The following is a 12,304-nucleotide window of genomic DNA, read 5'->3' as shown; positions in this document are numbered from 1 at the left end:
GACCAATATACTTTTTTGGCAAGGACACTCAATACAGTAGATATCCTCCTTTGTTTGGCATTTGACGTAATATTGAATCGTAAATTGCTCATTCCTATTATTAAATTCTTTACGTTTTTTAATGGATAGCATACAACATACCTTACATTTTATGCAAGAAAAACACCTTTAACTTTCAGGTTTAGCATCAGTAATTATTTTTTGTCCTGGAATGTCTCTTAGTGTAGTCTAGATTTTTTGTACAAAATCCCTATTATAGCCTTTTCATTCAAATTTAGCTGTTAAAATTTTTACTCCACTTTTAAAATCTTGAATCTTAGTGCAAGACCTAACACTAAGGATATGTGCATTGAATTTGATATACCAATAACTACTATAACTCTCAAAACAACTTTCTAGGCAATATTGTGAACAAATATTGGAACATTTTGATGGAGGACAAGGTAATTGGAGAACTACTACCAGGTCACGCCGAAATGCTCGCAATATTGGGAATCTGGTTGCTCCTACTATTCAGCAGCCAGATCACAATAATTCACTGATCACCTCATTTGTGAATACTTAAGGTTTTTTTCCTTGGAAAAAATGTAAGGTATGTGGTATCCTTTCCACTAAAAAACATAAAGAATTTAATAATGGGAATGAGCAATTTACGATTCAAGATTACATTAAGTGTCCTTGCCAAAAAAAAGTATATTGGTCGCACTAAGAGAACACATACAAAAAGAATGGGTGAACATGCATATAACATTATAAATAAATTTGATGGACACCCCTTATCCAAACACTATGTGGATAAGCATGGCGGTTCCCTGTTAGGCACACAGATATGGGGAATCCAAACAGTTAAAAAAGATTGGTGGGGGGATTTGTAAAATAGATGTCACGTATAGAAAGTCAATAAGATTAAATTAATAAAAGGGGGTGCTAGTATAAAGAAAGAAGAGAAGGGTATCTGCTGCAAACAAAAACCGCACACCACTAAGGACAGTCAGTGGTTAAATTACAATTCTAATGTTCACGCTAAGATACTCCCACTCAGATTGATAAAATAGGTGAAAAGATTATTAAAAGGACTGTTCTGTCATAAAATAGTCACCAGAGGAATAGTTCTGACACATACGTAGGAACTTTACCTCATTGCAGTACGCGTCACGCTCTCCGAAGTTAAATCAGCGTGACCCCACGCTAGCGCACCGCCGTGACGGGGGAGCTGTGGAGTAGCTGTCACCGGCCGGGACAGCACTCCAGAAGAATCTCACAGAGAATTCATCATTGCTATCTGGAATTCAACGCACTAGAAGACTCAAGCATATAAATATACCTCACAACATCAGCAAAAGTACTGCAATGAGGTAAACATTTAAGTTCCTACCTATGTGTCAGAACTATTCCTCTGGTGACTATTTTATGACAGAACAGTCCTTCTAATAATCTTTTCACCTATTTTATCAATCTGAGTGGGAGTATCTTAGCGCGAACATTAGAATTGTAATTTACGTATAGAAAGTCAATGGATTTTTGTATTAAACGCTTTGAGACCAAATGACTTCAATAGTGAAATAGAAGTGTTGGCATTTCCTTAATGAGAGTGATATATACTTCAATAAGTTTGATTGAAGGTATACCGGTATAATTGACATTGTGGACCATCCCTGAGGAATAAAGCCGGTTGCTATTGAAACGCGTTGGCTTTGGTCCTTTCAGCTGCAAACTTTGTGACATCACGGAGCATCTGTATTAGGTCACTGAAGTTCACCAAGGCAATCAGTTCTACGCAGTCTTCAGCACAGCCGGACGTGGATGTCGCCGAGCACTGAACTTCTCAGACATAAACCACCGGCTAGGTCACAGCCTGTATTTTGAATTATTGATCTCAGAAGACTTCTACCACATACTGCAGGCTGGATCAAGTATTAGTCAACATCAGGACACCCAGGTTTCCCATAACAGGATGATTATGGCTAACATGGTCAGATCCAAACTGTTGTGCCACTCTCTGACTGCTATTTTTACCTACAGCCCTTTGGATACTTGTCGTTGGTGGATAGTCAGACATCTTTCTGACTTCACAATATCTAATAGGCGATCACTCTCTGTGGTTACTGACACAGGAATCAGAGGTTTTCATAGTGAACTTCTATATACCTGGAAATATGAAATTTATACATTGACTCAAGCTTGTGTAAAAATCCCCCTTGTGTGTTTTATCAATATAGTAGATTAATCTATCTATGAGGATTCAAATTGAGTTAGTGCAATCCAGCATTTTCCAACAGTTGGTATATGGCTAACACAGTTATTGCGCTAATTGTTCAGTCCGTGAACATGCATCAGTATATGCAAATTCTATTATAGTGGAATACGTCATGGATAATATTCATAAGTATTGATATAAAGAAATCCTCCCTTGTGTAGTCTCCCCAGTCTTTGGTATATAATTTTTATCTAAAGGTTTTTAATTCACACCAAAGTGTGGAGGTTGCTATCCAAACTTACGGCTGGGGATAGATCTGAATATTAAGTGCCAGTGCATATGTACAGTACAGACCAAAAGTTTGGACACACCTTCTCATTTAAAGATTTTTCTGTATTTTCATGGCTATGAAAATTGTACATTCACACTGAAGGCATCAAAACTATGAATTAACACATGTGGAATTATACACTTAACAAAAAAGTGTGAAACAACTGAAATTATGTCTTATAATCTAGGTTCTTCAAAGTAGCCACCTTTTGCTTGCTTTGATGACTGCTTTGCACACTCTTGGCATTCTCTTCATGAGCTTCAAGAGGTAGTCACCGGGAATGGTCTTCCAACAATCTTGAAGGCGTTCCCAGAGATGCTTAGCACTTGTTGGCCCTTTTGCTTTCACTCTGCGGTCCAGCTCACCCCAAACCATCTCAATTGGGTTCAGGTCTGGTGACTGTGGAGGCCAGGTCATCTGGCGTAGCACCCCATCACTCTCCTTCTTGGTCAAATTACCCTTACACAGCCTGGAGGTTGTGTGGAGTCATTGTCCTGTTGAAAAATAAATGATGGTCCAACTAAACGCAAACCGGATGGAATAGCATGCCGCTGCAAGATGCTGTGGTAGCCATGCTGGTTCAGTATACCTTCAATTTTGAATATATCCCCAACAGTGTCACCAGCAAAGCACCCCCACACCATCACACTTCCTCCTCCATGCTTCACGGTGGGAACCAGGCATGTAGAGTCCATCCATTCACCTTTTCTGCTTCGCACAAAGACACAGGTGTTGGAACCAAAGATCTCAAATTTGGACTCATCAGACCAAAGCATAGACTTCCACTGGTCTAATGTCCATTCCTTGTGTTCTTTAGCCCAAACAAGTCTCTTCTGCTTGTTGCCTGTCCTTGGCAGTGGTTTCCTAGCAGTTATTTTACCATGAATGCCTGCTGTACAAAGTCTCCTCTTAACAGTTGTTGTAGAGATGTGTCTGCTGCTAGAACTCTGTGTGTGGCATTGACCTGGTCTCTAATCTGAGCTGCTGTTAACCTGCAATTTCTGAGGCTGGTGACTCAGATAAACTTATCCTCAGAAGCAGAGGTGACTCTAGGTCTTCCTTTCCTTGGGCAGTCCTCATTTGAGCCAGTTTCTTTGTAGCGTTTGATGGTTTTTACCACTGCACTTGGGGACACTTTCAAAGTTTTCCCAATTTTTCGGACTGACTGACCTTCATTTCTTAAAGTAATGATGGCCACTCGTTTTTCTTTACTTAGCTGCTTTTTTCTTGCCATAATTAGTGTTGAGCGATACCGTCCGATACTTGAAAGTATCGGTATCGGAAAGTATCGGCCGATACCGGCAAAGTATCGGATCCAATCCGATACCGATACCCGATACCAATACAAGTCAATGGGACTCAAGTATCGGACGGTATTCCTGATGGTTCCCAGGGTCTGAAGGAGAGGAAACTCTCCTTCAGGCCCTGGGATCCATATAAATGTGTAAAAGAAAGAATTAAAATAAAAAATATCGCTATACTCACCCTCCGACGCAGCCTGGACCTCAGCGAGGGAACCGGCAGCGTTGTTTGTTTAAAATTCGCGCTTTTACTTGGTTACGTGAAGTCCCGGCTTGTGATTGGTCAGGGCGGCCATGTTGCCGGGACGCGGACCAATCACAGCAAGCCGTGACGAAATTACGTCACGGCTTGCTGTGATTGGTCCGCGTCCCGGCAACATGGCCGCCATTAACCAATCACAAGCCGGGACGTCACGGGAGGCTGGACACGCGCCCATTTTAAAAAGCGCGCGTGTCCAGCCTCCAGTGACGTCCCGGCTTATGATTGGTCACGGCGCCATGTTGCCGGGACGTGGACCAATCACAGCAAGCCGTGACGAAATTACGTCACGGCTTGCTGTGATTGGTCCGCGTCCCGGCAACATGGCCGCCATTAACCAATCACAAGCCGTGACGTCACGGGAGGCTGGACACGCGCGCTTTTTAAAATGGGCGCGTGTCCAGCCTCCCGTGACGTCCCGGCTTGTGATTGGTTGCGCCGCGGTCAACCAATCACAAGCCGGGAGGCTGGACACGCGCGCATTTTAAAATTTTAAAATGCGCGCATGTCCAGCCTCCCGGCTTGTGATTGGTTGACCGCGGCGCAACCAATCACAAGCCGGGACGTCACGGGAGGCTGGACACGCGCCCATTTTAAAATGCGCGCGTGTCCAGCCTCCCGTGACGTCACGGCTTGTGATTGGTTAATGGCGGCCATGTTGCCGGGACGCGGACCAATCACAGCAAGCCGTGACGAAATTACGTCACGGCTTGCTGTGATTGGTCCGCGTCCCGGCAACATGGCCGCCATTAACCAATCACAAGCCGTGACGTCACGGGAGGCTGGACACGCGCGCTTTTTAAAATGGGCGCGTGTCCAGCCTCCCGTGACGTCCCGGCTTGTGATTGGTTGCGCCGCGGTCAACCAATCACAAGCCGGGAGGCTGGACACGCGCGCATTTTAAAATTTTAAAATGGGCGCGTGTCCAGCCTCCCGGCTTGTGATTGGTTGACCGCGGCGCAACCAATCACAAGCCGGGACGTCACAGGAGGCTGGACACGCGCCCATTTTAAAATGCGCGCGTGTCCAGCCTCCCGTGACGTCACGGCTTGTGATTGGTTGCGTCTCCCATGTGACTGCGACGCAACCAATCACAAAGCCGGGACGTAATTTTAAAATCCTTAAGGACCTGAAATTACGTCACGGCTTGCTGTGATTGGTTGCATCTCCCATGTGACTGCGACGCAACCAATCACAACGCCGGAACGTAATTTTAAAATCCTGAAGGACCTGAAATTACGTCACGGCTTGCTGTGATTGGTTGCGTGCCGGTCACATGGGCGGCACGCAACCAATCACAAGCCGGGACTCACGTAAAGGAAAGAAAAGCGCGAATTTTAAACAAAGAACGCTGCCGCTTCCCTCGGTAAGGTGCAGGCTGCGTCGGAGAGGTGAGTATAGCAATATTTTTTATTTTAATTCTCTCTTTTACACATTTTTACATTAATGTTGTTTCGATACCGATACCCGATATCACAAAAATATCGGATCTCGGTATCGGAATTCCGATACAGCAAGTATCGGCCGATACCCGATACTTGCAGTATCGGAATGCTCAACACTAGCCATAATACAAATTCTAACAGTCTATTCAGTAGGGCTATCAGCTGTGTATCCACGAGACTCTGCACAACACAACTGATGGTCCCAACCCCATTTATAAGGAAAGAAATCCCACTTATTAAACCTGACAGGGCACACCTGTGAATTGAAAACCATTCCCGGGGACTGCCTCTTGAAGCTCATCAAGAGAATGCCAAGAGTGTGCTAAGCAGTCATCAAAGCAAAAGGTGGCTACTTTGAAGAACCTAGAATATAAGACATAATTTCAGTTGTTTCACACTTTTTTGTTAAGTATATAATTCCACATGTGTTAATTCATAGTTTTGATGCCTTCAGTGTGAATGTACAATTTTCATAGTCATGAAAATACAGAAAAATCTTTAAATGAGAAGGTGTGTCCAAACTTTTGGTGTGTATTGTATATATTTTGTACTCAGAGTATTGTATCCCTCAAAGGGACAAAATGTGGACACTTTTTTCAAGGGCATTCGCACAGGGAATTAATATTTTCTAGGGGGCAATTTTACCATTTACAATCGAGGCATTATTACTAGGTAATGGGCACAGTGGTGGGCATTACTTTGTGGAGCAAAGGAGTGCTTTTATTGTGCCAAACAGCAGGTGCCATAATAGGGACACTTATGGCAGCAGCAGCTCAATATTGGGGTGTCAGTAGGATGAGCCCACTCAAATGTTTCACATACCCCTAAGCTGAAAGCTGAACCCTACATACTCCTCTGCTCTCCAACAAACCAGCAAATTCTCTTGCCTCTTTTCATGCCGTATGAACCACCCCACCCACTCTTCCAAGCCCATACCCTCTGAGATTACCAATGGTACTGATGCTACAGATTTTAATATGGTCACTGTGGATCCACCACTGATTTGTAATCATTATCTGACTGTTATAACTAGTAGCTAATAAAATTATTATGCTACACAAAATAGTTATAATATAATGACCGCATCAGTCAGACTGAACACTTGTACATGTGATTTATAAGCATACACTTGTTCTATATACGCATTAAGCCTTTCTTAGTGAGAAATCTGGAAAGACTTAAGTAAGAAGTCACAGCGGCCAGAGCTGTTGATGTCAGGAAGGGTGTTGGTTTATCCTGTTTTGTTAGCATAGCAATTACTGCTTCCTTCTTTATGACCCGGCTTTCCTTACTGCCTCCATTAACCTTCTATATCTTCCATTTCAGCTATGGGGTATCATCAAACAAGGATACAAGTGCAAAGGTAACTTTCATAGGTCCACATTGTTGGCATATATACCACAAAGTAGAAAAACAATATCATATTGACCACATGACACGCACTGCTACAAGAACAATAATTAAAATGAATAAAAGGGAACTTTGAGCCCTATAAAATATTCTAAAGGCATATTCACACTGTGTTTCTTTTTTCCGACAGTCAAAAACATTAGATTAGCAAGTGGCTGACACAATAGCAATTGCTCCTTGTCTCTGGCATTTTCTCAACCTTTTTTTTTCAATCCTTAAAGGGAACCGTAATTTTTATTTTGTAAATCAATAGTACCCATGAAAATAACTTTGTAATATATTTTATCAGAGAAATTTGCTTCTTTCTATGCCAGAATTGATCAGTCATTATCAAAAAATTTTTTTGTAAATTCTTTATTTAAGAGTGTTGGAATCAATAACAAACAGCATAGTCGTACACAAAAAGAGAAAAATCAAGTGTGTACATTAAGTATATCAACATTCGTTTTATATATGGGGTACAAACTTAGTGAGCCTGGGCGCGGAACAGAAAGGAAAAAGGTGGTATTAAACAGGGGAAGGAGGGGTATCTAGATAGGAAGGGGAGGAAGGAGGAGATTTACCTCTAGCTCCTCCCTCTTCCTGTCTACATACAATGTGTTATGTAATGTGAACTGTGACCTGCGTTATTATTGTTAATAATGTGTGTTGCCCGACAAAAGGTACAGTTAGCATTAATAGCTGGGGCTAGCCCAGAGAGGGCGAGGCCTTGAGTGACAGAAGGAAGACAGTTTTCTGTCAGAAAGGCAGAGGGGGGCCATTGTCTGTAGTGAGGGGATCTAAGGTCCTGTTTGAGCAGTGCTGCAGTTTGTAGGTGTCCTTAGTTGTGAATGGAGACTGAGGGGACATAGCGTGATATGGAGAGGAATTGAGGAAAAATGACCAAGAGACAGAGTGATTTACTAGAGGCAGGTCCTGGGAGAGGATGCCTAGCAGTACGGCCCAGAGTTTACAACTCATGAAGGTAACCAGCCTAGACAGGACAGAGTATGCAATACGAGGAGACTGCCCCGGGAGGGAGTTTCAGAGGCGCCAGAATCAGTGAAGATAAGTACCGGCCATACTAGCACCGTAGTTCCCTAGAGGGTAAAAAAACACACGGAACCGCGGGTTGCATAAAGGACTCTTGCTAACTGAGCTGTAGTTGTGGTGAAGTAGAGTGAAATAGTAAAGACAGAGAACCAGTAGAGATAGAAAGACAAGAGAAAATGACTGAATTTGTGTGAGGAAAATGTTGCGCTTTGTAAAGGACATAACTAAGAAGATGTGTATCTGCTATCTCCTGTATTTAAACCTCCCCAAGTTAATGTTAATGTTTAGTAAAAAGTTTATTGTGACCTGTTGGTCTCCTTTATTGAGCTATCCAACATGTGGTCCTGACCAACCAATAAAATTGGTTACAAGCGGCCTACAAGGGTATAACGCCCCTACACCACAAGTTCACACACCCAGCCAGGACTCCTATTTCCATGGAATGTGCCGGGGTGCCAGAAATAAGTACTTTGCCCACGGTTACCACCCTGAGCCTTGTTACAACATCTCCTATATAAGTAATGGAAAGTCTGTATTCAGTGAATACAGATTTTATCTCAGAATTTTGGCAGAAAAAGAAGCAATTTTTTCTGATAAGATGTTATAAGGTTGCTCATTTTGTGTAGTATTGATTTATGAAATAAAAATTAAAATGATGGTTACTCGTTTAGCATTATTGTTAATATTTTGTTAATGTTTTCTGATGCAGTTTGCTAATGTTTTTCCGTGGTAGTTTCTTTTACTCTTTTTTTGTAAGCTTTTTTTGGGGTTATTTTTGAATGTTTTTGTCAACAATTATGCAATGAATAAAACACTTGTGATTTGAAGCGAAAAGCCCAGGCATCTTCCTGACTTTTTTCTAGCTTTCCATTGACTTTTATTGTAAAGTAGGAACACATAGACAAAAAACGTATATTGAACAAAGTAGAAAATTTATTAATAATCGCAACAAAGCAAAACAAAAATTATTTAAAAAGTAGCCATGAGTGCCTGAAAGGAGCCAATATAGATCTCAGTGGCATCACCTTGGGAAAACAAGCAAGGCAGGTACAAGTACAACTAAATGGCAAGGAATGGCGATGTTATACTAAGTGTCTGTGACATAGACAAATAAATGCATCCTGATTCCTGAAACAATTGGTAATCCATATCAATGGCAATACATAATTACAGTCATATGACATGAGGATGAAGGTTTCAGGATTAGATAGTGCAAAAAGACGCCAATGCTGCCAGAAAAAGGATTGAAAGAACCTTAAATGATAGTGAAAAGTTGCCTTACCTAAACTCAGATGGTGGTGCCACTTCCCCTACACGCGTTTCGGCGGCGTCCCTTCATCAAGGGGAGTCCCTGCCTGAAGAGTGTACATGATTGCTTCGCTAAATCACAGATTGACCATGACGCAAGTGTGACAGCTTCATACATTTCTATATATACTGTCGGATATTGTAACAATTTAGGTGGACTGCCCTAGCAAGTAATCACCATAATGTAGAACACCTACCTGGAAAAACTAAAAAAAAGTTGATATTTATAGCTAAGGTGGAAGAAAACACCTAAGATTTACCATGTACGTACAATCATGCCTATTATGGCTAAAGTAAACAATATGACATCCAAAATATAGGAAATGTATTCTAATATGAAGAGCGAGCAAGCTAGACATATCCAGATAGCAGGTCAATGGTACAATGGGCACCATGTATAGAAAGTTCAGCTTAATTGCAAATGACAGGACAAGCTGCAGATAACATGATTTCTAGGAATGAATTAGGCAGCATTCCCACGATCTGTAGGTTTTTGATGTCGCAGATTTTCTGCAGCATTCCTGTAGGTACCAGCTAAATTAGATGCGCATTTTACATGCTTTCCTATTGCGTCATTGATTTTACTTTTTTGTCTCTTTTTGGTATGGCATATTTTAAATGTAGCTGTTTGTTTTTGATACTTTGTGGTATTTGGCTTTGTTAAAACTTTATTGATACATGAGTGGATGACATGTTTTTAGGGAGTTTCCACAGCAGAAATGCATTAAAAACACAAATACGTTTTTTGCCTGAGGATTTTCCAAATCTAATTCAATTCTATGGAGAAATTCGGCACAAAAGACTCAGAGCATCCAGAAGAAAAATTGACATGTTGCGGATTTGAAACATGCACCGCCGGTCAGTTTCCACTGACTAAGCACTGTGGGCAGGAGATTTCTATAAATCCCATCCACTTTGCTGGAATTGTAAGATGTTGCGTTTTCTGTTCGACAAAAATACGCAGCATCAAAAACTCACCCAAAACTTATTGTGCTTAGTCTAGAAATACACACAGAGTTGTGGTTAATAACTAGATACATTCTTAAAATATTAATGCATTTCTTTTCAGACTGTGGAGCCAATTGCCATAAGCAGTGTAAAGATCTCCTTGTGTTAGCATGCAGAAAACATTCCAGGGCAGCATCTATCAGCAGCAGCCATGGTTCCCTTCCCAACAGCCCATCTATAGCTACAGGTAAGTCTACTGCTATATGGGACAGCGGTGGCATTCTGAAAATTCCTTAACGAGAGGTTCACATCCCAGCATTGCACTTTTTCAGACAGCAGTATACCTTAAATTTCATGATCAGTAAGGCACATGAATATTTTGTAGAAAACAGTTGTAGGCTTCAGTTCAATTTTCTGGGAAAAGTAATGAAAAGCAGCAAAAAAAATGCCTGCAATGCATCCTTTTTCTGCCAACATAGTGGTTTTGGTGATATCCGTTAGGCTAAGTTCACACTGCGTTAGCAGCAGCCCGTTCAGCACATACGCTAATGGGCTGCTGCTAGCGCAAGTGCCGGCGTTTGCATCCCACTAGCGCAGATAGAGCTCTGCTAGCTCTATCTGCGCTAGTGCAGCGCCCCAGAGTCCTGGTCGTTGCAGTACTGTGGCTCCGCCACTAAGGGGAGCCATGGTGCGTTCGATGGCACTGAAGGAGTTCCTCCAATCAGGTATCACAGACACCAATATGTTTCACAGCTGGGCCTCCGGGGGGAGCTAAGGGTGCTATTCATTAGGCCACTCCCCACCATAGTGGGTAAACTGGGGGTCAGGCAGGAAGTTAGAGGAGAAAGCTGACTGGATCGAACGAAGCAACACCTAGTGAGAGAGGGTGTTGTGGAGGAAGAGACAGTAGGGTCTCTGCCAGGGGTGGGATCCTGGCAGAGGCTTGGCATTGAAAGAACGTAACGGGACCGTGCCTGCTCAGAATAGCGGCAGTGCCCTAAGAAAGGATTAGAAGCGAGATAGATTGTGCTGAGTGAGAAACGAAATCGAGCAGAAGGAGAATACCAGCAGGGGTTTTGTTGAAAGAGGCAGCACCTTGCTGAGGCGCATTACCGGTGGCCGGAACGCCGAGGGAGTGGAATAATATACAGCTTTAAGCCATACTCCAAACAGCGGCAGGACAGTCAGTCTCAGGCGGGCTGTCTACCACATATCACCTATGAAGTCTTGGGGGGCAATTGCGGGAGAGGGGCGTCTCTAGGGTCCCGGAAGAACTCCAGGCCTACCTGACAAACGGGTGCCGTTCTTACTGTAACATCAGGAAGGGACGGAAGATTAGCAGAAGATCAGTTAATCGAGTTGTGAGGGAACTTAAGAAACAGACACAACAGTTGTGGGGTACTTTCCGTAAGCACAGCAGGGAAGGACTACAACACAAAGCGCTAAGAAGGAAGGCACTGATTTCCACCTGTGAGGAGAACTCTGGAGGTGCCATTGAACCGGCCGGACTTGCGCAGCCTGGTGGACCGGATTCTGGACTGAGGACCGAGAGATCTCCAGTAAAGAGGTAAAGAGACTGCAACCTGGTGTCCTCGTTATTTACCGCGACCTGCACCCCACAACTGCACCGCTATACCACCGTTAACAGCACCTATTTGCAACGGACGTCCCCCACTGACAGACAGGGCCACGGACCGGGTCTAGCCACCGTGACAACCCCAGGACTGAGATCCCAGAGGCCCGGCTCCGGGTACCCCTCGGCCCTGCGGCGGTGTGGGGGCGCTCCACTAGCAGTGACGGACCCGGAAACGCTGCAGCCCACGTCTCAGGGTCCATCACTCAATGACGGCACATCGCTAGCGCACGCCCATTGTGGGCGTGCGCTAGCGATGCGTCCACCATTGCATTCAATGGCAGCGTTAATGGACTACGTTACACCGCGTTATGCCGCGGTGTAACGTAGTCCGTTAAACGGGTCACACTAAGGCCGGTTTCACACGTCAGTGGCTCCGGTACGTGAGGTGACAGTTTCCTCACGTACCGGAGACACTGACACACGTAGACCCATAAAAA

General features: G+C 43.4%; 1 protein-coding gene across 2 annotated transcripts in view; it reads left to right on the top strand.

Annotated features, from left to right (window-relative positions):
* RASGRP3 (RAS guanyl releasing protein 3) overlaps positions 1 to 12,304 on the top strand; it is a 137,498-nt gene that overhangs the window by 112,032 nt on the left and 13,162 nt on the right. For both annotated transcript variants that reach the window (XM_077283012.1, XM_077283011.1), the window contains 2 exons: positions 6,860 to 6,896; positions 10,353 to 10,478. In XM_077283012.1, coding sequence (XP_077139127.1) covers positions 6,860 to 6,896; positions 10,353 to 10,478 — 163 coding nt within the window. The remainder of the gene's footprint in view (positions 1 to 6,859; positions 6,897 to 10,352; positions 10,479 to 12,304) is intronic.

The sequence above is a fragment of the Ranitomeya variabilis genome, chromosome 2 (assembly GCF_051348905.1).
Source record: "Ranitomeya variabilis isolate aRanVar5 chromosome 2, aRanVar5.hap1, whole genome shotgun sequence".
Classification (NCBI taxonomy): Eukaryota; Metazoa; Chordata; class Amphibia; order Anura; family Dendrobatidae; genus Ranitomeya; species Ranitomeya variabilis.
This window is presented reverse-complemented; position numbering and strand designations above follow the sequence as displayed.